Raw genomic sequence first — 26,168 nt, forward strand, 5'->3', positions numbered from 1 at the left:
GTTGTTTTCTGGGTTTCTACGTCTTTCATTTGCTTTAAGCCGCCCCTCTCCCCCTCCCCCGCCGCTCTCCTGATGCAAAAGACGTTGGCTTGAGTTGTTATAACTACTCTAAAAAAACAGACCTGACTGCGCCAGAACAAACGCGCGTACCAGCCGTTGCGACGGACCTTCTGATTCGGCAAGTTTTTCAGCCTTCTGCTTCTCCTTCTCGCTAACACAAATGGTTACCCAGCCGACAAGGATGACAGCTACCACTTCTAACGTATTAGACATTTTGCTAACGAGCGCCCCAGATTTCGTTTTCGATGCAAAACTCTTGCCAGGCTTAAGTGATCATTGTTTACTGCACATCACATTGAATTTACCGTCGAATAAAACGCCAAATAAAACAAAAACCATTTACCATTACGCTAAAGCAAATATTTCTTCAAATAATGATGGCCTCCGGCTCGCTCTCGACGATTTCGTCCTGACATGCGCCGAACAATCTGTTAACGAGAACCGGTGCATGTTTAAAAAAACTCCGTAAATTAATCTAATTGCACGTCCCTCATAAAATCATAACGACTAATCGTAGGCCCCCAAGGTTCACTCATTCCTTAAAACACTTTGGGAACAGAAAAAGGCGCTTATATGCCATGGCGAAGTCGTCGGGAAAATCAGAGCATTGATCAGCTCCAAGAGCCGCGGTTAGCACTTATAAAGAATCGTTAAAAGATACTAAACAGCAGTTCTTTAATGTCACACTGCTACCATTTCTTCTAACTGATACTAAAAAATTCTGGAACGTTGTCAATGGGACAGATCAGCCAGCAATCTCTCTCTTGGATTCTCAATCAAATCCCATTCCCGAACAGTGACAGTGCCAATTCACTTAATGAGACTTTTGCTAATGAATATTTTGTCTCTCTTAGAGCATCACTATCACACTATACTCCCGATATCATATTTTCAACGGATCCCATTCGTTTTGTCTTCGAAGGCATTATGAAGTATAAGAGATAGTTTAAAGTTATCGTCTTCTTGTCGTCCCGATAACATCAGCACTAAAATCAGGAAAGACACTAAAGTGTATTCTTCCTTCATACTATCGAAAATATTTGAGCAATCCCCTCAAACTTGTGACCTCCCAGATGACTGAAAATTGGCTAAAGCGGTTCCACTCCATAAATCAGGCGACAAGCACCTATCCTTCAAATATCGGCCAGTATCACCAGTATTCCTTGCAAGATAATGGAACACGTCATCTTGTCATCTCTAGCGAACTTTCTTGAGTCATCATCCTTTTTCACTCGTGAAAAGCATGATTTTAGAAAGCACTTTTTCTTTTGAAACACAGATAATAAATTTTACAAGGGATATTAACTTCATGCTTGATCGTGGCAGTGAGGTTGACTGTATCTATTTAGATTTTTTGAAAAGCATTTGACAAAGCCTCTCACAGCTTCCTTATTCACAAATTAAGCAAACTTAACATCGACCAAAATGTACTACGATGGACTGAATGTTTTTTTGTCTAACAGGTTCCAGTACGTGCAGGCTAACCGCATTATCTCATCATCGGTCCCTGTGACCTCCGGCGTTCTACAAGGTTCTGTTATCGGTCCCTTGCTGTTTCTGGTATACATCAATGACTTGCCTAACAACGTAACATCCACGGTGCGACTTTTTGCTGATGGCTGTGTGGTTAACCGGGAAATTAAAATGGAAAATGACACTTAACGAGATTAAATGCAAAGTAATGCGCTTTTCGTGTCGCTTCAATCCGTGCCCCGCTCCCTACACTATTTGTTCTTCCCTCCTAACACCGGTAATATCTTACAAATACCTCGGCACCATTATAACGTCAAACCTAACTTGGAAGGCACATAGCACTTCTATCATCGCATCCGCTAACCGCATGCTCGGATATCTGAAACGAAATTTTTCCTTAGCCCCGACACCTGTTAAACTTGTTCTGTATAAATCGCTTGTCCACTCCATTTTATATATGCTAAATAAATATGGGACCCTTACACTCTCTTATCGACACCCTCGAAGCCGTACAGAACAGAGCAGCACGTTTCATCTTCCGTAACTATGATCGTTTGTCCAGCGTCACAGAAATAAAAAACACTTTGTCACTAACCCCTCTCTTACTGCGCAGGAAAATATCACGCCTGTGTCTGTTTCTTTCTTAGTTATCACATGAATTCCACCCTCAAAGATTCATTACTCACGCTGCCAACATATGTTTCATCCCACTTTGATCATCCATGCAAAGTTGGTGTTCCACAGTGCCGTATAACATCCTGCACGAATTCATTCATTCCAAAAACATCGTTGGACTGAAACCACCTACCACGGGATATTCCACTTACGATTGACTTTGATGAACTTAAGTATAAATTATCAACACATTATTGCTGACCATAGCTTTGGTTCCCTTTCCTTTTTCCTCGTAATCATACGCATTCTTATATTTTTTTCGATCATTCTTACCCTGTTTTGTTGTTTTAATATTGTACTAATAATGGCGTTTTGCAATTTTTTTTATTTCTATCGCTTTTTTTGTGCGATTTAGAGTTTCTTGGTATTTGCATCGTTTTGAACTCGTTCCATGTTCCGGGTATTAAATAATGTATTTGTTCAGCAATTTTCTTTTACTGGGTGCGTTGCGCCCTCTTGCAACAAATTTATTTAAATGAGTGTACCACTCCACTCTATAACGCCCTTGAGCCGCGAGATTATCTGAAATAAAAAATAGATTGATAGAAAATAACAAAAAAAGAGTCGACTATTAGCTTCGATATTTCCATAAATGTATCATGGAATCTTCTAATTTACAAAACTTTTGTCCGTGAATGTTAGACATGAAATCTGGATCAAATTTCATTACTCGTAATTTTACAGAGTCGTCACCACGTTTACAACACCGAGGATATTCGTGACGAACAGAAAAATATATCTGAGATCCAGGCATACAACGTATTCTATATTAGTAAGCAACACACCCCCAAGGGGCGCACCTACCGGCAGGAAGAGCCGCTGTGTAGTGCATGGCCTGAACATGGCCCACCACGTGTAGTAATCATCCTTCGGAAACCACACAGGCCGTACAGCGCAGGTGACTCGCTTCCTGATGGACGCCGGCCACGACGCGTACTTGAAGCGCAGAAGGGAAGGAAAGGCTTAAAGGTCAGAAACATTAGGTGGCGAGGCAGGCTGATTAAGCTTCTAGCAAATGCAGAGAAAAAGAGAAAGCTTCACCTAGATTATAGTCACGACATGTTCAACAACGGAAAAAAATAGATTGACGGACTCAATTTCGCTCACAAGGGGCAACAAAGATGTAACATTATAGCTGCGCAAGTAGTGTATTTAATCTGCCTAAACAACATCTCTGCAGGCGCCTTCTGTGATTGGAGTCACCCCCATGAAGGAGAGCAAAACGCGTTGTGCACTGATAGGGCGCCGTCCACCTGACCTAAGCGCACGCAATGCAGAAAACGCGAACCCCAGACGCATGGTCGATGAAAGACCGCTGCGTCCTCCTGTATTTACCAAATATGTGTACACACTGATTAATCGTTTAAAATAAAGCGATTCTGATTCGTGAAGCGCGATGCCACCCCACGTGGTGAGCGGCTTTACCTATGTCCGAACCAACGGACCGGCCATATGTGTCCGCAGCGCCAGAATGGTCACTTAGTACCATCGGAAGGCACTATGAGTGCGGACAGCGTGAACGTCATGACGACCGAGAGACAGCTCTCGATTTTTCGCCAAGCTTGCCTCCCGGTCAGGGCCCCTGACACCGGCGTCAACAAAGTACGCTAAATTTCTTTCAAGCCTTAGTAATCAATACTGAGATTTTTCAGTCTCAAAGTTAAGTCACTTTCGAGGAGGTGACAGCCTAACAACGCTAAAGCAACAGCGTTATGTTGCCGCGCTGCTCGCCTGGTCGACTTGTCAGCTCGCTTCGCTCCTAATAAGGTCGCAGAAACCGACCGATTCTTCATTTTATTACCATAAAATTCTTCTGAGTGCCGATTCTTGCAACCAGGAGGCCCATTTTATAAGCGCTGTCGAGTTTCAAAGCACCGTGCCCTGCGGCTTTGATGCGAAACATCCCTAGCATATTATATCCTCCCGCGAACAGCGTATGCTGGCGCCGAATTTGTGTTCATGGGCTGTGCAGGATATCAAGGAGGGATTAACAGGTTTGTTTGTACCAGGCTACATAATTTAGAAGCGAAACGTTTGATCGGTAAATTATTAGGGAGATTACAAGGGAGAAAACTTTACTCTGTATCCTCAACTTAATTTGTGCACGGTGTGCTGCACCGATATAGTCAGTGTTGTTCAGTCGCTACCTGTTCGATCCTGAGGATCGTCCTAAATACACTGCAGGTAAGAGAATGCAGCGCGCTCTCCTGCTAAAAACTGTAGAGCACTGCAGTCACCTGCATTTGAGAAATGGACCGCCGCAGTGGTTATGGCTCCAGGCTGCTGATCCGAAAGAAGCGGGTTTGATCCCGGCCGCGGCAGTCGAATTTCGATGGAGGGGAAATTCGAGAGGCCCGTGTACTGTGCGATGCCCGTGTACGTTAAACAACCCTAGGCGGTCAAAATTTCGGGAGCCCTTTACTACGGCGTCTCTCATAGCCCGAGTCACTTTGGGACGTTAAACCCCCATAAACCATGAGCGCATTGGCGAAAGGCGAAAGCATTTGCATTTTAACATCAGCAACTTTTTAAAAAAGTTATCGTTGTCATGTGACACTGATCACATGACCCTTTGATTACGTCAGCAACTTCTTTCAAATGATTGCTCTCACGTGAGACCTATTTCGTTACCCTCGGATGATGTCAGAAACTTTTTTTGCGAGTCATCGTTGTGTAACATCAGTACGCATCCTGATGGAAAACAGCGCAAAAAAACAGCGTAAAAAAGAACGAAACACAAAGACAAGACGAGAGACCCCACAAGCGCTAAGTTGGGTGGTGGCCACGCTTCGGAGGCCAGCACTTGTGGTGCCTACCCTCTTTCCTTTGTGTTTTGTTCTTTTTTGCGCTGTTTTCCATCATGATCGTTCACCAACTAGCCCAAGCGTCCGCTCTGCTATATCAGTACATATGCCCAATACACTTTACCGTCGTACACACCACAACGCGTACCCTTCGTGCCCCTCTAACACTCTTGAATCAACGGCCCTTCATGGCGTGTGCGCTGTTTGTCCTGGCACACATAGGGCCTGGGTTCGAACCGCAATGCCGGCGAATTTTATCTTTCGAATGAAGTCACGTGAGCTGACACGCTCTGATGACACTCTCTGCCGACGCGCTCCGCTGACAGGTCCTGTACACGCCACTTCTTTCGCATTAATAGGAACCGCAATAATAATCGCCCGAGCTTAAGCGCTATTTGAAAGCCAGATGGCCGCCTAAAGCTGACGTAATCACCAACTCGCCCGTCTTGCCATCGTGTTGACGTAATGTGGTTCTCTGCATTTGACGCTGAACTGCAAGCAAGGAAAAGCTGGCTGGACTGCGTTTTACCCACGGCGGCGCCAAAAAGTGATGCAGACGTCAAATCTGATCTGAAATCACATCCTTGCTTCTTCCGCAATCGAACGGACATGTCAAAAAATGAAAAAGAACGCCCATTAATGGTTTTGTTAAAAAAGTAAAGATGTTTCGAATTTTGTATGGAAGCTCTTCTCACATGAATTAACTAGTCGACAAGACAAGCTCCGGTAAAACCTTATGTTTCATCGAATATACATAAAACGATGTTTGCAATTCACCTTGGAGGGAACTTGCAGCGATGTTTACCAAGAAAGCAGGGAACCTTATTTGCGAACACGTTACTAAGCGATGGTTAGAGTTTTCGCAGGAGTTAATAGAGCAAAGAGCCGGAAGGAAAAGCTGTTGAGAGCCTATGCTCAGTCGGAGCTAACTACGTGTAATTTGATATCGTAGTTCTGCGTCTGCAAAATTCAACATTTTTAAATAGAATGCAGCGTTTCCATTTGCATAAGAGTTAATTTTAACAGCATTCGAAATTGCAGTACGCTGGATGTGAAACAAATAAAACTCATAACGTAAACGCAGACAAAGGCAATCCCAAAATATTACAAGTTCATTCTGGCATTCAGGAGTGAAATATACAGTATACTCATGTGGGAAAGCACGAAGTCTTCACATCATGCCCCATTATGCGGCGGATATGCGCTGCCTTTCCTTCACTTGCGTCTTAGGGCAGTTTGATCGCATCAAGGACAGGGTAGCAAGAACAAGGAAAATCATCGCTTAAGTTTACAGCGCTGACTGTCGAAGCCACCATCTTTGCTCACCTCCTTCCGCATCTTCTTCAAGTTGTGATCGTCAGCGATGACGACCAAGTGCAGCTTTGTAGTAGAGTAGGCCACCGCAGACTTGATGGCAACCAGGCCGAGGGTGAAGTGGTCTTCGCATATTACGAAGACCAGTGTCATCTTCTGGCTGCGGTAAGTAAAAAGAAGAGATTTGGGGAGAGTCAGACCGGTCGGTGTCTTAACGAAAGATTACTGGAGCATAAAAACAATGTAAGATCCATTGCTTCATCAGGTTTTCTGGCTAAGCACTGTCACCGTTGCAATCATAAACCTGCCTGCATACCCGACCTTCACGGCTGCAAAATCCTGGCACGAAACAAGTGCACAATAAGAAGGGAAATTATCGAGGCTAGGGCGATAGCAAAAGCGGAGGACTCATGTGTCAGCACCCCGTCTATCCTTCTTTCAACAAAAGAGATGGAATTCTTGGATATGCGACGTTAAGCGATGAGTTTGGATGCTGGCTTCTTATCCGCCTTTTATGTGCTGTTTATGTTTTTTTGAATGCTGTATGCTGTACTGTATATATTTCGCCATGCTTCTCAATAAAACCTCAGTTGCTAGTTCAGCGCTTGTCCCCTTCTTTCTGTCTGTGTTTGCTTGTGCGCTGTTTTTCACTAAGATCATCCAAAAGCACTGCTTTAATCTCTTTTAAATTCATTTAGGCTTAAAACGGAAACGCTGAATACTTCTCGGAGGCAGCTTCCTGCGAATCCGCTAGAAAGAGGGCAGCCCGTTCTCTTGTGCAACTCGCAGTAGCTTCAGGGTAATACTTTATTTAGCCCTAGGGTTCTAAAAACAGCTGCAGAGTTCACCCAAAAAATTCAAAAAAAAATTGAGCAGGCTTTGTTGTGACAGTTGCCTTTGTATGTTCATTACCCTGCCTATAAAGACGCAAAACGTTCGCCTCAAGTCACTTTTATGGACACGGGGTTTCTTCCAACTTACGTAAGACGTTCAGTTCACTTGGTCATGAGCTTTCTCTTTTCAAGCTGGCGTTAATATGAAATTGTTAAGTACTGTGGCCTTTTATCAATTATAATGAAGTAACAACTTTGCAAATTTGAAGAGGACATGAGAATTTTGAGCAGAAGCCTCGTACAACGTGGCACAAAGTATAACCCTATTCTGCTTTTACGATTAGTTGCAGCAATGAAGAGCTGGATCCACAACTTTCTCTAGGACAGCTTTAAGCCACAGCAACGTGACGACGATGCTACTCTGTTTTAAACATACGCATGGTAGAAGAGCAGATGCTAAAACTCGTGGCTGAAACTTGGTAACCAGCACTAAATAAACATAAGGGACAATGAAAACATACCGACGGGACACGTGCGTGTCTTTCGTCTAGGCCGTCTTTCGTCTTTAATCATGCTAAAATCGTATCGCATCTTGCCTTCGCTTTCTCCAGGTTTTATCAAGTTTCAAATTTTGCCCTAACTTGGCTGCTCGACTTCGGCACGCGCCGAGGCTGCTGCTGCTGCTGATCGCGCGACAATCCCCATTTCCTCTGTTCCCTGTCAAGAAATGTATCGTAAGAGAAACTACCGCCTGGGCGACAACTTATGTTGAACAAACTTGTAATAAAGAAATTTGTCGCGCTAGATACACAAGAACGGAACGAAGTGAAGGCTAAGCTCCACGTACTAGAAAACTTACGCGAACGCGACGGCGACGCCGTCGCGCGAAGCATTCTTGTCGTGTCGCTTGCCTCGTCGCTCGGAACAGCACCAACAGAAAATTTCGCTCGTCGCCCGAAATTCCCCCGTCGATTAGTCAGTCAGACACCCACTTGCCGTTTCCGGTTTGTCACATAGCTTCTCCTCCGAGATTGCTTCGCCTCAACAAGCGCGTTGCCTTGGTCGTCGCCACCGCAGAGAAAACTTTTGCTTTGCTGTAGCTGTGATACACACACGCCACAATTAAATAAGGAGAACAAACTGCTTGTAGTTTACGGAAGGCTAACAACATCTGGAGCCGCCAATACGAGCGGGCTCACTAGAGGAAGAGATGCGTGTCGAGGCGCGGGTACCGGCGCTCGATCCACCGTGCCGCCGCGCTCCAACTGTATACTCGTACGGCTGAACACTTGATACTTTTCTGTAAAGGGCTTCACCCTGCAGTGGAAAGCAGCGAGGCTGATTTATCCAAGGCATTGGGGTTTAAGGACAGTGAAGGGAAAGTAGATTTTAAGAGGGTAGAAGTAACCAAGCAAAGGTTATCTGACTGGTGGCTAAAATCAAGACAACAGAAAAATTTCATGTCATGGCTAGGGGGCTTGAGCCACCGCCCGATTTAAAGGGCTCAGCAGTATCCATCCATCCATCCATCCATCCATCCATCCATCCATCCGTCCATCCGTCCATCCATCGTACAGAAACACTCGAGGCGCGTATTCTCACTTACATGTTATAGCCTGCTCATTTACAAGCAGGTTGCGGTGGCAGTTTACGGGAGTGTTTTTACTAAGCCGGAGTGCGCAGGCACAGAAAGTTCAGAGAAAGGCAGTACTTTCACAATCAAAGGTCTTTTAAGAGCTTTGTGGTCCGCATACGAATTTCGGCGCCGCACAGCACTTCCCACAGCCTCCGCGACGTGACGCTGTCCGCCCTACACGACCAGCCTAAAATGGGATCGGCAGAAAGCTAACTGCAGCAAAACAAATGTTGGGGACAGCTGATGCGGATTCACTGCGGGAGAAAACAGCGACCAAACTTCAGAGGGTGTAACGACCAAGTCACGCAAGAACAGAATGAACGTTTATTGATTGCAGCTGCTCGGTTTTATAGGGCAGGTCGATGTAGGCACGTGTTCGCGTCAACGGCAGCGGTCGGTTCGGGATGGGCTGGCACGCACAGCGCATGCGTATCATGTACGATACATCTTCCTTTGTTTATTGAATCTTGGGAATGCGTCACGAATTCACTTGGTTAAAGTTGCGATCGTAGTAAAGCCTGTTTGGCGGCCTCCTGTTTCTGGTGGACCGCCTCACCGCTGGTGTAGTGTGTCCGTCCGTAGATGGCGCAGCAGCTACTCTTCTTGGACTGGGCCCCTGCTCGTCGACGAGCTCGCACTCACTCTCGGACTCGTCACTTCCGAGTGCGTTGCTCTCGAAGGGTTCCAACGTCGCACTTAGATGCTTGCGGTTGCGGCGAAGCAGCTTGTTATCTTCGGTAAGCACCTGGTATGACCGCGGCGCTACCGGCCCCAGTATACTTGCGCTTTGCGAAACCACTGTTTGTGACGGATCCTAACCACTTCTCCTTTCCGGAGGGCCGGTAGGGATTTTGCGCCGGTGTCGAGCGGCTGGCGTTTGAAGACTGTTGTTTTTGGCTGTTGGCTGAAGTCGGGAAGTCGCGTACGCAGCCTTCTGCCTTGCAGGAGCTCACCCGGCGAACGACCATCCTCCAACGGAGTCGAACGGTAGGAAAGCAGTCCAAGCCAGAAGTCTTCCCGTGTCTCTTGCGTTTTTTTCAGGATTTTCTTTACGATGTGAACACCCTTCTCGGCAAGTCCATTAGACTGTGGAAATGCAGGGCTCGACGTAATGTGCTTGAACTCGTACCTGGATGCAAAAACAGCAAATTCGTGAGAGGAGAACTGGGGACCGTTGTCGCTGCAAACTTCCACAGGGATCCCGTAACGGGCGAAGATCCCACTCAATTTGTCAATGACAGTGCGGGCTGTTGTGTCACTGAGTCGTTCAACATCTGGGAAGTTCGATAGGGCATAATACACGCACAAGTAGGAACTACCGCCGTGCTGGAAGATGTCGACGCCGACTCTGTACCACGCGTAATGTGGTGTTGTGCGCATCAGAAATGGCTCGCGTTGAAGTTGGTACGCATATTTCCGGCAGACTGTGCAACCTTTTAACATCGTTTCGATATCGGAGTTGAGTCCGGGCCAGAACACTAGCTGTCGAGCTCTTGCTTTACACTTATTCAGGCCCAAATGTCCCTCATGTATTCGTTGAAGCATTTCCGCCCTCATACACTTTGGGATGACTACTTTAGTGCCTTTAAACACAATGCCTTCAATCAGGGACAATTCCGCCGCAAATGATTTCATGCTGCCATCCAGGTTACCGCCGGCTGTTATGTACCGTATAACCGACTGTAGATCCGGATCGTTTGCCGTGGCCTCCACAAGTCGATTAAGTGTTTTTCTGCTCACCATGTCCGTGACCGCTCCAACCGCATGAACTTCTACTTCGTCTTCGGAGGCTGTGATGTCCAGTGGTTTCTTGGGTGACGCCCTTGACAGCATATCGGCCAGCAGCAGCTCTTTCCCTGGTACGAATTGAAGGGAATAATCGTACTTGCACAAGCGCAAGAAAAACCGCTGAAGCCGTGGTGGCATATCGCCGATTCCTTTCGACGCAATTGCTAGGAGGGGGCGGTGGTCCGTCTCGATAACAATTCTTCGGCCGTAAACGAAATAGTGAAATTTTTCACACCCAAAAGTTATTCCCATTGTTTCTTTCTATATTTGTCAGTACCTTTGCTCAGTCTCACTCATGACGCGTGATGCGTAGGCGACAGGTCGCCAGCTATCTCCGTGTCGCTGCAACAGTGCGGCGCCTAGCCCATTTTTTGATGCATCAGAGCTAATTTTTGTCTATCTTGCTGGATCAAAAATTGCCAGCACCGGTGCGCTGCTTAGAAGTGCGCAAATAGCTGCCCACTCAGCGGCATGCTTGTCTGTCCACTCGAAGACTGTTTCTGTTTTTATAATACCTCGTAACAACTTGGTCTTTTCAGCAAGATGCGGGATATACTTCCCAAAATAATTGGCCACACCAAGCATTCGCTGAACCGCGGTCTTATCAGCCGGTTGCGGCATTTCAGCAATCGATGCACTGAATGAAAGATTCGGCTTTATCCCGTCTTGGCTGATGAGGTCGCCCAAGAACTCAACCTCGGTGCACGCGAACTTGCATTTGGCTGGATTGAACGTCAAGCCTGCTTGCTTTGCTAGTTCCAGCGCTCTACGAAGGCGCTTGTCGTGTTCTTCCCGGGTAGCACCCCATATCAGGACGTCATCGACATACACGCGCACGCCTGGTGCTCGATCAAAAATTGAGCTCAACGTTCTTTGAAACACTTCAGGCGCTGACGCAATCCCAAACGGCAGTCTCAAAAAACGATAACGCCCAAAAGGTGTCGCGAACGTGCAAATGGTTGATGTGGCCTGATCCAATGGAATCTGATGAAACCCTGAGTTTGCATCTAGGCGCGAGAAGTATTTAGCGCCTGCCAGCTCTGCCTCAATATCGTCACGTTTAGGCATCTGATAGTGCTCCCGTTTCAGGCATTCGTTAATGTTTCTAGGATCCATGCAGACCCGAAGTTTGCCATCCTTTTTCCTGACAATGACCAGCGGACTCACCCATTCTGTTGGTTCATTGACTCTTTCAATGATATGGGCCTCTTCCATGCGCTGCAGCTCCTCTCGCAGTGGTTCTCGCAGTGCCGAGGGGACGCGTCGCGCCGGCTGTATCACTGGTATGGCGTCTTCGCGCAGGACCATCCGGTATGGGCGGGCTACACAGCCGGTACCTTGAAAAAGCGGCGAGAATTCTTGCAATATTTTGTCAGACTCTGCTGTATCCACTGCGTTGACTGAACGAACTACGAGTCCCAGCGCCTCCGTTGCATGTAGTCCAAGTATCGCCTGTTTGCTTTTCTTCACTATGAAGAAGGTGAAGGTGCCGGACTTGTGGTTAATGACCACTGGTAGGGTCGCCACGCCGAAGTGCTTAATTACGTCACCACTGTAAGACCGAAGAACGGAGCTGCTTGGAGTCAGGCATGGCGTAGCTTTGAACTTGCGAAAGACTGAATAAGGCAGCAAGTTTGCCTGGGACCCAGTGTCTACTTTAAAAACAACATTCTGGTTCGACACCTTGGCTTCAACTGTCCAGTCAGCGGTCCTATCGACTGTGCATACCCTTACATTGAGGATGTCGAAGTTGTCCTCGTCGTGAACGACTGCACTGACTGCAGGCTCTTTCTGGCAGCAGGCCGCGAAATGATTGGCCCCTTTGCACGCAAAACATGTCTTCCCGAACGCCGGACACTTGTTCCGCTCGTGCAATCGGTTGCATCGGCTGCATCTGAACCGTTCACGCCGTTTTACCGACGCCACTTGCCTTTCCATTTGGCCCCAGGTCTCATTTTGGTGAGCCGACACTTCGGCAGCTTTGCAGCTCTGTTCTGCTTTAAGCAGCGTTAGGTTTTCAACTTTGAGCAGTTTCTCCCGTAGCTTCGGACTATTTGTGCCGAACACAATCTGGTCACGGATCATTCCGTCGCTCAGTGTTGAGAAGTTGCAACTCTGGGCTAGCTTTCGCAGGTCGCGTAGAAATTGTTCAAAAGGTTCGCCTTCCGCTTGAATCCTTGAGCGAAACACGTACCTCTCGTAGACCTCATTCTGCTCCTCCTGACAGTACGCTTCAAACTTGCTCACAACCGTTGCATAGTCATTCTTGCTTTCTTCCGCCGAAAAAGTGAAGTTATTAAATACCTCAAGAGCGTCATCGCCGGCAACACTTAGCAGCAGCGCAGTCTTAGCAGCTTCCGTCCTTGGCTCCTTGGTCGATGCTGTTGCTTCTAAAAAGAGCTCGAACTTCTGCTTAAACAACGCCCACTTCTTCGCGATGTTCCCGGTCAGAAGTAGCTGGTCGGGCGGCTTGAGTAGCTCCATTTTTCCTGGCTTGTAGGCGACGCCTTCGCGTTTCTTGTTCAAGCCACTGCTTGAGAGGCAGACAGTGACCCCACTTCTGACACCATGTAACGACCAAGTCACGCAAGAACAGAATGAACGTTTATTGATAGCAGCTGCTCGGTTTTATAGGGCAGGTCGATGTAGGCACGTGTTCGCGTCAACGGCAGCGGTCGGTTCGGGATGGGCTGGCACGCACAGCGCATGCGTATAATGTACGATACAGAGGGCACTGAAGACTGTTTACGTGCTGTGAAGATGAAAGCATTGGGGTGTCATCGATGCGCCATCGAATGCGTTCGACCTCTTTGCAGGCTTCGCACTGTCAAGTGAAACGACCGCACGCCTCCGAACGCTGAATCCACAAAGGGCCGAGTGAAACCTCGGGCACTCGCCTCGAATCCCTGTCTCAACCTGGCCTCCAACCTGACTAAGATATGTATGCTATCTACTACAAGCCTTAAACGATGAGGTAAAGAGTCTGTAAGCATACAATTGAAGGTGCATATATGGTCGGTTCGAATCCCTATCGCAAGCTAGCCTCCAGCTTCACTAGCTCGACAAGAAATCGTATGACGCAACCCGGAACGCTGTACGACAAACGTTTTCTCACAATGTTGGTACGACTTTAGCCGGGAAAGTGGCGCCACATTGAGATCAGGCATACATAGACGAACGACGTGTACATGATTGTCTGAAGTGGCGGTGCTGGGCTTGCTGTGTGAATCCTGCGGCCGCTTGATGACGTCGTCCTATTTTTCTTGTCATCGCTATGATTTTCTCTACCATCTGGCAGTACACGCACTAACACACGCCGCCGGTTCTTCTTGCGGTGGGGGTAATAATGTTTTCGCATTGATAAGGAAGTGACACAAAAAAGAGAGGAATACAACTCACTAGGTGAAGACAGTTCACCGTGCGGTGTCTTCCGCTTTCTTTTGTGACCCATCTAGTTCAGGCTGTTATCAACCATTATGGATAGGCAGAAACGCTAGTCAGTGAGGAGGTTTTAGAGAAAGGTTCAGGAAAGGGATTGATTTCTTGTCTTCTGGTGAACTAGAGTGGATTGATAACGCAGTAGGAGATGATGACGGTCATTCTACTGCTGGAGGAGAATGAACACGCTGTCGCTTTTTGCAGCATGTAGCGGTAATAGCTTATAGCCTACCGTCCTTCGTGGTCATGCCTATGGTGCAGCATCATGATTCCACCAAACAAAGCGCCCATGCTTACTGTCGAGCCATCGCTGTCACCGGGGCCCCTTCATTCATGGCAGCTCTGCGTCATCGGCTTCTTCCCGTTGGGGTGTGAGTGAGAGGGCGTATATCACGGAGCGCAAGAGCTGTCGCGCGACAATTTTTAAATTTCTTTGGCCTTCTTTACGCTCAAGCAAAATGGCCATGGCAAAGTTACTCAGGAGGAAACACCTGCTGTAATCTGCATTTGTCACACGTTCCCTACTATTTACTTAACAAATTTCGCGCTAAACCGAACGCAGAACTTTATCGAGATTTTCTTTGATAATTACCAAATCTGACACATCTTTCGTGGTGGGTAGCTCTAACTTTCACGAAACGACTGGGGACAGGGAAAGAGAGACGACGAACAGAATGAGCGCTAATAAATTCGTTGGAGGCACATGGATATCTCTTAACTGCGTGCGGGAAGACGAAATCCGTTTGCCACTCATTGCACTAATTTGAATTTGCCGCGCTTGAATTCATTTCACGACAGAGGAAAAAAGCAGCTGGCGCGAGCGTGACAGAGATATCACAAGACATCACAAGGTCACGTGACCTAAAATGTAACGGACGAACGCGAGTATGAGCCATTAAAGGCTATCGCATTAATACGCCTATCTGGTAACAAAACAATCGTGACTGTGTGTGACATCTCCCCCTTTCTTTTCAAAGCCTATCCCGTCTGAATAATGAAACAGTTGAAAGATTAGCGCTCGTTCTGTTCCTCATGTCATTACTGATGCATTTATGGATATACTGACCATTCCAAGACGACAACCACTCACCATGCACAAGGCTCATCTTTGTACAAACCGCTGGCATTTTTTACATTGACGCAGATTACCAGAACCACCTTGTGAATAAAGCCTTTGCAGGCATTCCTTATAACACGCGTGGAGCATCCGAAGCGCTTAACACCGAATCCCATAAAAAAGCTTTCAGCTATGTATGCATTGAGCTCCCGGACAGGAATATTTTGAGGCATGTGCCTGGAGCTGAACGGTAATATAATAGTTTTCTTTAATTTATTTTCCTCGTTTTTGATTACACGTGGCAGTTTTCCAGCGATTTCTGACCGAAGAAATCATGATGTAACAGGCTACACTGATATCACTCGCTAACCTTATCTGAGAATATCAGAGGAGCTCAACGAGTGGAAAGCTTCCACGTTGTCCGCAGGTTTCTAAGCCCATCGTTTCTATTCTTAAGACGACCCTTATCACTAGGTAGTTCCCCAACCGAAGTGACAGCATTTATTGAAATGTGAAGTGAGTCCACTGCGCAGCAATCAATGTATCCTTTTCAAATTAGACGCTCTGTCAACGGATTCCGCGGCCGAGCGAGCCGTACGCGACGTGCACAGAAAGCAGAAAATGCTGTGGGTGCATTGCTCCGGAAGTGAGTAAATTGCGTTGCCACCGCAGTTGCCGAGAAATATGAACAAGACTGCCAGAAGAATAACTCTGCATGGGGCCAAATTCTGAGCAGGGCCGTCAAAGGAGTTCTAACCTTGGCCGCGCCAGTGTGGTGGCAGTGACAGGTGCGGAATGCTGGGTTTGCGCCAGTGTGGTGGCAGTGGCAGGTACGGAATGCTGGGTTTCGTTTTCGACATGTCTGCGACCGCTGGACCACTTGGCGCCGACGTTGATGTAGCCCAGATGTGTGATGATCAGTCCTCCGATGGCAGCCAACACGCAGAGACTCAGCAGCACAGCCCTCAGTTGGGTCATTGCGAACCACTGCGCACATTGCAGAAGTAAATGTGCATTTACTAAATTACCACTGTAACAACCTGCGCGCCAACAAAAAAAGTGGTAGCGCACAAAATGCTTGAGTATTATGCCATAAATCTATTATTCAGCACAAGCCATAAGCGGTGCAGCAGATTCAGATCAGCTCTGCACAAAATATTTCTGGACTGGAAGGTGTTTATGAACTCAGTTTTTTTTCTTATATTGTAAGATTTCGCTATAACAATCAATATATCCACAGATCTCCTCTCGGAAGGCTTGCGTTTTTTCACTATTAACGTTCTTCCTATTGTCAGAAACATTATCCTTTGGTTTCCTATAGCAGTCAAAACTACTCTATGCGAGCGGCGGAAAAGCTTTAAAACAACGATTTTTTAAGCAACGAAATGTTGCACCGTTACCTTGTTTTAACTTACAATATTCAAATATTCCAAGAAGAACAACTTCGAAGAAGCAAGTGTGACTGCAGCAAGTCGTGACCGCATCAAGCGCAAGAAGAGTTCCCCCCTTTCCTCCCCTCTTTTACAAAATGTGTGCTCTTTTTCGTCACCGAGATCGTGTAACGCGGGAGATAGTTCAAGCCTATCATATCGCGGAAACGGGGCATACTTGTGTTAGTGCCCCTTCAGCTGGCTTGTCTGGTGGAGAGATAATTTTTTGCAAGAGCGATTGAAAACCGCGTGTTACTCAGTAATGCAGGGTGATAGATTATGGCTGTGATAGGCACATGGAGTGGAAAAAAAAGTGGGCGTATCCTGAGACTATTTATCTGCGTGGTTTTCTTGAGGAATAAACAGTTGGAAGTTGGCGCCTGTCCGTTGTCTCCTTGTCTTTCCTTTGTGTGTGTGGTTTTACTTGCGCCAGGTTGGATTCTTTCCAAGTTTCAAAGACGCGTGTTACTCTTTTCCTACACATCGGTCGACATGTGCGTGCGATTACTCTGGGTTAATAATTAATAATTGAATTTGGGGGAAAGGAAATGACGCGGTGTCTGTCTCATTAACCGTTGGACACCTGAACAGCGCCGTTAATAATATTAATAATAATATTAATTGGTTTTTGGGGAAAGGAAATGGCGCAGTATCTGTCTCATATATCGTTGGACACCTGAACCGCGCCGTAAGGGAAGGGATAAAGGAGAGAGTGAAAGAAGAACGGAAGAAAGAGGTGCCGTAGTGAAGGGCTCCGGAATAATTTCGACCACCTGGGGATCTTTAACGTGCACTGACATCGCACAGCACACGGGCGCCTTAGCGTTTTGACTCCATAAAGACGCAGCCGCCGCGGTTGGGTTCGAACCCGGGAACTCCTGATCAGTAGTCGAGCTCCCTAACCACTGAGCCACCGCAGCGGGCAATTTGTTTTGATTTTTGTTGTATATATAGAAGCCTCTGAAAAAACGGCCGTGGCTTAGCTTGGTTAAGCCTGGTGATTGCGAAGCAATAGTGTGTTATTCTCGGATCAGCTGGTAGTATGGCTGGTGGTAGTCTTGGGTTATGCTAGTGTTGGCTGTATGACTGTATGAGTGTTGGCTGTATGACATCTGGCTGTATGACTGCCTTGGCGAGAGGAGCGGAGCTGTTTTATACAGCTGGTGTGACGTCACTCTGACCGTAGCGCCCCTGGTGAGAGGAGCGGGAGTTAGGCCGCCGTTGGTGGCTACCGCCTCGCCTCGCGACGGCGTGAGATGGGGCCCCGTTTTTACACAGCTGGTGTGACCTCACTCTAGGTCACGTGGTGTGACGTCACGCAGCGAGGTCACGCTAAAGGTTAATGGTGCCTACCACCGCCTCGCCGCGGAACGGGCTGAAGTGCGACCTAAAGTAGTATTGCTTTGCAATAAAAAAATTCTTGTAGTTGCGAGTAAGCGCTGAGTCCCTTCCGTGTCGTTGTTTTTTAGCACCTGGATTTTGTAGCGTAAGCTACACTGGCCGAGGTTGACCGGTTCCGCGTGCATCCTGGAGAGCCGTGCTGCGCGAGGAACAGTGACGTCACAAAGGTGAATAAGAAAAGCCTGTGTCGAGGCTGGGAATCGAACCAGGGCCTTTGGCGTTTGAAGCGGAGACGCTACCACTCAGCCACGACGGCTTGATAAAGGCGCAAAATGATGAAGGCGCTAAATAAATAAGCGCAAGGTATCCGACATAAGGAAGTTTAATATGGAGAGAATCCAGCATGCTCTAAACAACGGGGGTAGCCTAAAGCAGTGAAGAGGAAACTAGGCATAAGGAAGAACCAGATGCATGCGTTAAGAGACAAGGAGGGTAATGTCATCAGCAATATGGATAAGATAGTTAAAGCAGCCGAATGGGGTGGAGCGCATATGGCAGGTTCTCCCACATCATGAATAGCAGGTTACCAATATCGCTCAAGAGAAAAGTGTACAACAGCTGTATCCTACCGGAGCTCACCTATGGGGCAGGAACGTGGAGGCTAACGAAAAGGGTTCAGCTGAAGTTAAGGACAGACCAGCGAGCCATGGAAAGGAAAATGATAGGTGTAACGTTGAGAGACCGGAGGTGGGCCGAGTGGGTGAGGGAACAAACGCGTGTTAATGACATCCTAGTCGAAATCAAGAGGAATAAATGGGCTTGGGCAGGGCATGTACTGCGAACGCAAGATAACCGCTGGTCCTTAAGGGTAACGGAACGGATTCCAAGAGACAGGAAGCGTAGCAGGGGGCGGCAGAAGGTTAGGTGGGCGGATGAGATTAGGAAGTTTGCAGGCATAGGGTGGGCGCAGCTGGCAAAGGACAGCGTTAATTGGAGAGATGTGGGAGAGGCCTTTGGCCTGCAATGGGTGTAGTCGGGATGATGATGATAATGAATGAATGCGCGCCTTTCATATATTAACTCTTCCGAACCAGATGTCGCCGCACTTACGCTACGTATATCCTTGCCTAGCAGGGCTAGGCCATCATGTTTTTTTTTTTTTCATAATGAACGTATACCAACTAGCTCAGTTTTCTGCCCTGTTGCCAGTTGTCGCCTTATGAGATTTCAAGTTTCGGTCAAGGCTCCGTTAGCGAAGTTACGTCATCATCCAATCTAAGTAAGGTGCGGCTGGCGCAACAAGGCGATGCTACCTGCCAACAGCTACTGCTCTACTACCGGAATGTCAATTGTTGGTTGAAGCCTTTTTGGCCTCACCGAGCACACCTTGTAGAATGTGACGGGGTGCTAATGTATGATCACCGCCTAGTCATCCCTCAGGCGATGAGAGCTGAGGTCCTGGCAGCGTTGTATGAAGGCCATCAAGGGATCGTAAGTTGTCGCGCTCGAGCCCGCGAATCTGTCTGGTGGCCGGGGATCAGCTCAGAGTTTGTTTCAGCGGTGAATAGCTGCTTAGAGTTCGCCAGACTGAGGGTGCAGAACCGATGCTGCCGTCGAAGTTTCTTTCTTTTCTCTGGCAGAAACTAGGAGCGGACCTGTTTGATTTCAACTAGAGGCATTATCTTGCGGTTTGGACTACTTTTCGCGTTTTCCGGAGGTTGCTTTGTTACAGTCGTCCAATTCTACTACTTTTATAATACAGCTGAAAAGCTTTTTTTGTCAAGCATGGCATACCGGAAACATTGGTGACTAATAACGGCAGCCAGTTCTCGTCACAAGAATTCAAGAAATTTAAAAAAGTGTACGAGTTCACATATGTTACGTCCAGCCCCAGGTATCCGCAATCTAACGGTGCAGCGGAGCGCGCAGTTCAAACCATCGAAATGTTGCTAGAAAAGTCACCAGATCCATACTTGGCGCTGTTGGAATACAGGAACACTCCAGGTCCCTTGGGGAAAAGTCGTGCCGAACTACTCATGAACAGTCGTTTGCTCTCAACATTGCCGCTGCATCCAAGCCGGTTGAATCCTTCAAAACCGAAAGACTTAAAAGCCTTTTTCAGGAGAGAAGAAGCAGCCAGAGAAAAGCAGCGGTGCAAATTCGACAGCCATCACGCGGCTAGACAGCTTAAACAGCTGCAAGTCGGAAATCGGGTGTGGGTCAAAGATAGTCGGGTCAGTGCTACCGTTTTAAGACGGGCGTCTCGGCTGCGGTTCTACGTCGTCAGGACAGACGCGGGGCTGGCACTAGAGAGAAACCTGCGTTCACTGATCATGCATGGGTGAAAATCAGAGGAGCGCTACGACCCCTCGGAAGAAATCCCTAAGCTTCCAGGAACACTGCAAGCTGTAGAGCCCCCAGGAATAAGCAGAATGTCAGGGGAGGCTTCCGGGACTGAACATTCTATCCCCACCAATCCACCCTCCCTTTCTACTGCTGCTCCAGCAGCACCAGACAACAGTAGAACGTCTGGGGCTTATGTCACCCGTTATGGCCGCGAAGTAAAGAAGCCGGAACGTTATGGCATCACTTAACCAGCGACCAAATCTGAACGTAAAAGCGCAAAAACACAAGGACACAGACTAAGGCAGACAACACGAGCGCTTACTTCCAACTGATTTTATTTCATGCAAGAAGCGAAATTTATACTCTTGATAAGTGTCTGCACATGCTTACAGGGCAATTACCGCAGAGTTATGACTGATACCAGTTATCATGTAACACATATGAAAGATGTCAGATATGCCATCTCTTTTTGTGACAGCAGAATTGATGGAGCACTTATGCAATCATCCCCAGCTCGCGCTATCTCCAAAGCTTCAACAATTTCTCGGGTAATTTGGCATTTGTGCACGTAAAGGACTTTGCACTTGTGAAAGAGAGGACGACAACCCTCTTTACTTTTTCTTTTGCACTTTAAACAATGAATGCTCATGTGCCCCCCTTTTTTGTTGTTCACAACGTAGTCATGCTCGCTCAACCGCTCGTTCAGGCGTCGTCCCGTTTGGCCTATATAGTATTTTCCACATGATAAGGGCACTTTATAAACAACACCTTCTTTGCATCTCACAGACGGCTTTTGATGCCTGGTTATGCAACCAGTTTTTCTTTGGTTTCCTGAAGTACTTTGCTTACATAATGACATCAGCTTATTTGGGGCAGAGAACACCACGTCAACGTTTGCCCTGTTACCAATTTTTTTGAGATTGTGTGAAATCTTATGTTTATAAGGAATGACTGCAAATTTCTTATTGGCTTTTGTCTCTTCCGGCTCGTCCTGGCACTTGGCTTCCCATTTTTTCTTTTTGACAAATCCTTCCGCCACAGAAACCAGCAGGTGTAACGGATAAACCACATCTTGCAATTTGTTGGACTGCAGGAGAAGGCTTTCTTCGATTGCATGTTCACAAGACTTCTTTGTACAGTTAAGAAACCCTAAACGAGCTATGTTTCTTTTTATAAGCTTTGAGTGCGCGGAACTGAAGGGTAAGGGCATTTTTCCATCCCTTGCATGAAATAAAATCAGTTGGAAGTAAGCGCTCGTGTTGTCTGCCTTAGTCTGTGTCCTTGTGTTTTTGCGCTTTTACGTTCAGAATGGAAAACCAACTCGCCCAAATGCAGCCATTATTGACCAAATCTGCTTCTACCCGTTCAGGTGTATCTGTCGAACAGGGCAGACTAGTTGTACAATCTTGGTCTCTGCAGTGTTTGGTTTGCATTGTTTTTCATGTGTTTTTCATTTGTTGCTTTTCACCTGTTGTTCCTTGTAATACTTTTTACTATTGTTTTTGTGAAAAAAAAACAAAAAAGAGGGATTTGGTGTCATTCTGACTTGTGCACACACGGTCGTGGGCACCCGTGATAAGGTGGCGCACATTGGAAGCTGATCACCGCATGCCGGGGCATATAAGAGAGCGAGAAATAAAGACGGGGGTCTTTTTCCCCTCATCTGTCAACTGGTTTGTCTGTGTCTGCTCCTGAAACGCGCCGTTTTCTTGACGCGACATTTTCAGTGCAATGTAATGCATTTAATGTATATTTTTACTATATTTTAATGTATTATTTCTATATTTTAGTGCATTTTAATGCAATGTAATGTATATAATGTATATTTTAGTATATATTTAATGTATAATAAATATGCTAAGCAGACAGAAAATGTATCTGTGATGCATGTGTAAGACTGTTCGAAACGTTCCTCCTAGCATACATGGAAAGCATTCGTACAGCAATTTAAGCATATGGACAAAAAATGCAAAATTAATAAGAAATTAATACAATGTGTTCCAAATGCATTTTTAGCACCGGCTTTTTTTGCTAAGGGAGCCACCATGGACCGTGGCGATACCCGCTCCCAGCTCTTCCCGACTACCAAGAAAGGCATTTGTCAAGGGGTTGTAATCGCCCCACTCCCACATCGCCGCGACCACACTAGCATACAAACTACAACAAATTCCCAATATAGGCAAGCACTCTCCGATGATGACGTTGTCATTTCGTCCACTAGCGGCTCTCTGCCTCACAAAGAGACTGCTCTCCAAACCGCAATGTACGAGGCTGAATTCTTCACATGCTATAGTGGCATGATGCGCACCAAACAAATAAGAGATCATACGCATTCACAGCCGCAATTATACGTCGCCTCGTACCATCGACCTTCATATACAGGACCGCCCCATCGCCGGACGTTCTGTCACACGTGTCCTCAGCTTACGAATCCAATATTATGGCAGCTGTCCTCACCCCCACACCACCACCCTCACTGCAGCTCTGAGCGTTGTCCGCGTGGCACGCCGCGTCGCACGCCACCATCAGGAATTGCAAGAAAAGGGCAACCTTCGCTAAGTAAACGCTCTTGTCCTTAGCTGCATTCAATGTGGCTTCCCTTATCATAGCTTACAACGAACGGACCTAAATAAGGTGGATGTTCTCCTGAGAATACTAAAAGCTGCCCTGGGCTTCCCCGTCTGCACCTCTACCAAGTGTCTTCTAGCACTTGGAGTCCATAATCCCTTAAAAAAATTCAATATGCGGTCCTCGCATCCCAATGAGCTCGCCTTCTCACCATGACAGCTGACAGGACAATCTCGCTCCGCAATGGTGACCCCCGACATGCCAAATAATGGGATTAATTAATAACCTCCCACTCTCCGTTCGTTCCCACCTGCATGTCACCCTCATCCCACGCCACATGCATCATGAACTCCCATCCACTCGGCGCCAGGGACGAAATCGCTACCTTCGCTGACAACTAAGACATGACCGATCAGCGGTACACATAGATTTAATGTCGTGCCAGTTCCCACACAAATAAGGCATGGAGGCTGTGTACCACCAAGAAGTTGAATACATGGCAGCCTCAATTGCCACACCATCATTAAAGCACAGGATATGCCAAACCGCACATCCCACACCGTTGCGGACTCTCATACCGGATGCCTTGCATACACAATAGTTACGGTAATGCGTCTTGGCTTGCGTGTCCTGGGACCCGTGCTTTATCAAGAACACATCCTCACTTGGACCCCAGATCACGAAGGCTTAGAGCCACAAGATAAAGCTCACGCCCTAACTCGCGACTACATCACCGAGCGGGGATCTTCAGAATTGGCCAATAGAACCTGTCCCAACCCTATTCGACGCGCCTCGAGACTCTCCACCAATGACGCTTGCGGGAAGATCGTTCGAGCCGTTGGCAGTCTTTACAAAAAAGGAGTTGAGCTGGATCGTTGTTTGTCCATGTGGCGGAAAAACGGCCATGGCGTGGCGGACATGGCTGGAGGTCCGATGTCTGGCATGGTGGCTATAATGAAATTATGATGGAAGCCTCCAGCAAACACACGTAGTAAAAAGAATTCCCGTATACTCAAGATGAAGACAAGAAAGATGGCCTGTTTCCCGTCCAAGTACAGACATTGGTAAGCAACGGTTCACTTAAACAGTGTCAGCGTTGCTAAACAAGTTACTAATTTCAAACGTTTATGGTTTTCGCAATCCTGCATGCGTGTTCTGAATCATTTAGAAGGTTTAGAACATGGAAACTAACGGCTTTCCCTAGAACTGTTATATTTCAGAAAATAGAAATAACAGTATAACAGTCACCGACCATGTCAACGTAAAAACTATTTGACGTTTACTTCTACTAATGCCTGACAAGGCGAACATTCGTCGAACCCTTGACTATTTCAAAAAAGTACTTGTACTTTTGAATTTTACTGAATGCCTTTTGCGTATCATTCTCTTAACTACACTTATATTACTAACCGTTAATTTTTTTTCCGGCTACATATATAATGTATGTGTTGGTGCATTCCTTGTGTTTTCCTCTTTTCTGTCTTTCAGAGCAAGAGCCCTACTTCACGACCAAAGCCGCAAAAACCGTTTAATCGCTGAAGCCTGACCTTGAATAAATAAATATCTAAATAAAATAAACGTCGCCACGACTTGATTTCGAACAAAAGGGGAACACGAATGGATCAGTTTCGCTGGACTTGGAACGAGAGCACTATGCTACTTTTTTTTTCTTTATTGCATATAAATAGTGCCGAAAAGAAAAACTCTAAGTGTGCTCAAGCCACAAAACACCAGGCCACCATACCCCTGCACGAACCTACCTTCCAAAACTTATGTCTGGGAGGCACACACATGCATCCAGCTAGGCGGATCTTCCAGGGTACCATATATTGCCCGCACCAAAGCGCATTGCTCACGAAACAAAGATTTTGATGACTCTGGTGATTCAGCGTGGCAGTTCATCCCGCGGCTCTTCCAGAGACTGAATCGTCCCAGCAACATAAAGAATTAATATGGCCAAGCACAATTTTTCTCCACAGGAAAAAAAGTGGATACTGTAGGGTGGCATGTCAATGTCCTTCTTAATTGTTCGTTGTAAAATGTCCGACGAGAACATAGCATCAATGCGCCAAACAAAACAATGGTCAATTATCTCTGGTGCATTGCACAGGCGGCAATTCACCGTCCATAGCGCAAGCATCTCCTTACCATGAAGCCATGCCTTCACAGGTAGCGCGGATGTTTGCAGTTTAAGGAAGAATGTTGTTTTTTTTTTGTAGCAGAAGAAATACACATTCTCTTAAGAAGATTTTAAGCACTATGCTATCGGCGCCGTCAATCACGCCTCGTGTTAAACTGCAACACACACTCATTCTGTGCGTTGAATGTCGTCGTCTTCAGCAACTAATACTACTATCAAACTAATATCATTGCCAGACGTGCCGACGACCCAGCAAGCCAGGCTAAATGCATTCTTTCGCAAGTCTACTTGTTTTAGTTACGTTAAAACTCCACCATTTTTCTCTCTACCGGCCCTGCATCGCAGGGGACCGAGGGCCAGCCAGGTTTGCCATCTCAGCTTCTTTCCGAAGATCCCTTGTCTGCACAGATATTCTCTGTGTATTCTGTTTGCATGAGAGCAACAAACTTCAGTTCCAGTGCCACCTTTTGTGCGTGACACTTGTCTGGATATAGGCACATGCAACAGACCGACGAAAAATCAGTGGACTGCAGGTTACTCGGCATTGCTCAATCTGTCACTGTGGCGTGTGACAGCCAGTGGTTGGCGTGTCCACCGTAAAGTGGGATAATTACCGCCGCTTCTTCTTCCCTCACAACATCATCCCTCGCATCCACGTCTGAATAAATCGCGTAAATCCTCGTCTGCAAACCACCTCCGGAAAGCACATTTCAAGCCCCCCTTTCAGCCGAAACTCATCATGCTCTATGCCAGAGCATGGCTGCCGCTCTCATTCGCAGCACACTTTCGTTGGTAGTCCTGCACAATTTTTTTATCTATCTGACGTAAATTTGCAACCCTGTTTTGCAACAAATTATCATGCACAAATGCACGCTAGAGCTCTCAACGTTTTGCAAAGGAAATGTCTCACTTGGACGGCCAAGGTATAGAAACTTTAAAGAGAGCTTTACACGAGAAGTCATGCAGGCCACAACGCCAGCGTTTCCAGACCACAGAGCGCTCGAACGAGATCTGATTTTGAAGTTCGCCTCCAGTATTTTTTGCACCAAAGCGTCTGACAAAACAGCCTACAGCGATAGTCGTATATGGCACTTCAGCGACGCTGCTGTGTACTGTTATTGTACTGAAGCCCGTTGTGCCAACTTTTTATTTTTCTTGCCCGCTCTAACATATGGCATTGTTCTGAAGCGCGAACAGGTAGATATAAAAGGATGTGGAGGAAAGATGAGAGTCACACACAGCTGCTGGCTGGTACTCGCGTCTCC

General features: G+C 46.9%; 1 protein-coding gene across 2 annotated transcripts in view; it reads right to left on the reverse strand.

The window, feature by feature from the left end:
* The window catches only part of LOC144132308 (glucoside xylosyltransferase 1-like), an 84,140-nt gene that overhangs the window by 19,664 nt on the left and 38,308 nt on the right, over positions 1–26,168 (reverse strand). For both annotated transcript variants that reach the window (XM_077664621.1, XM_077664622.1), the window contains 3 exons: positions 15,836–16,065; positions 6,339–6,486; positions 3,013–3,144 (listed from right to left, as the gene is read on the reverse strand). In XM_077664621.1, the coding sequence (XP_077520747.1) occupies positions 3,013–3,144; positions 6,339–6,486; positions 15,836–16,056 (501 nt within the window). In that variant the 5' untranslated portion in view covers positions 16,057–16,065. The remainder of the gene's footprint in view (positions 1–3,012; positions 3,145–6,338; positions 6,487–15,835; positions 16,066–26,168) is intronic.

Source organism: Amblyomma americanum, chromosome 5, assembly GCF_052857255.1.
Source record: "Amblyomma americanum isolate KBUSLIRL-KWMA chromosome 5, ASM5285725v1, whole genome shotgun sequence".
Taxonomy (NCBI): Eukaryota; Metazoa; Arthropoda; class Arachnida; order Ixodida; family Ixodidae; genus Amblyomma; species Amblyomma americanum.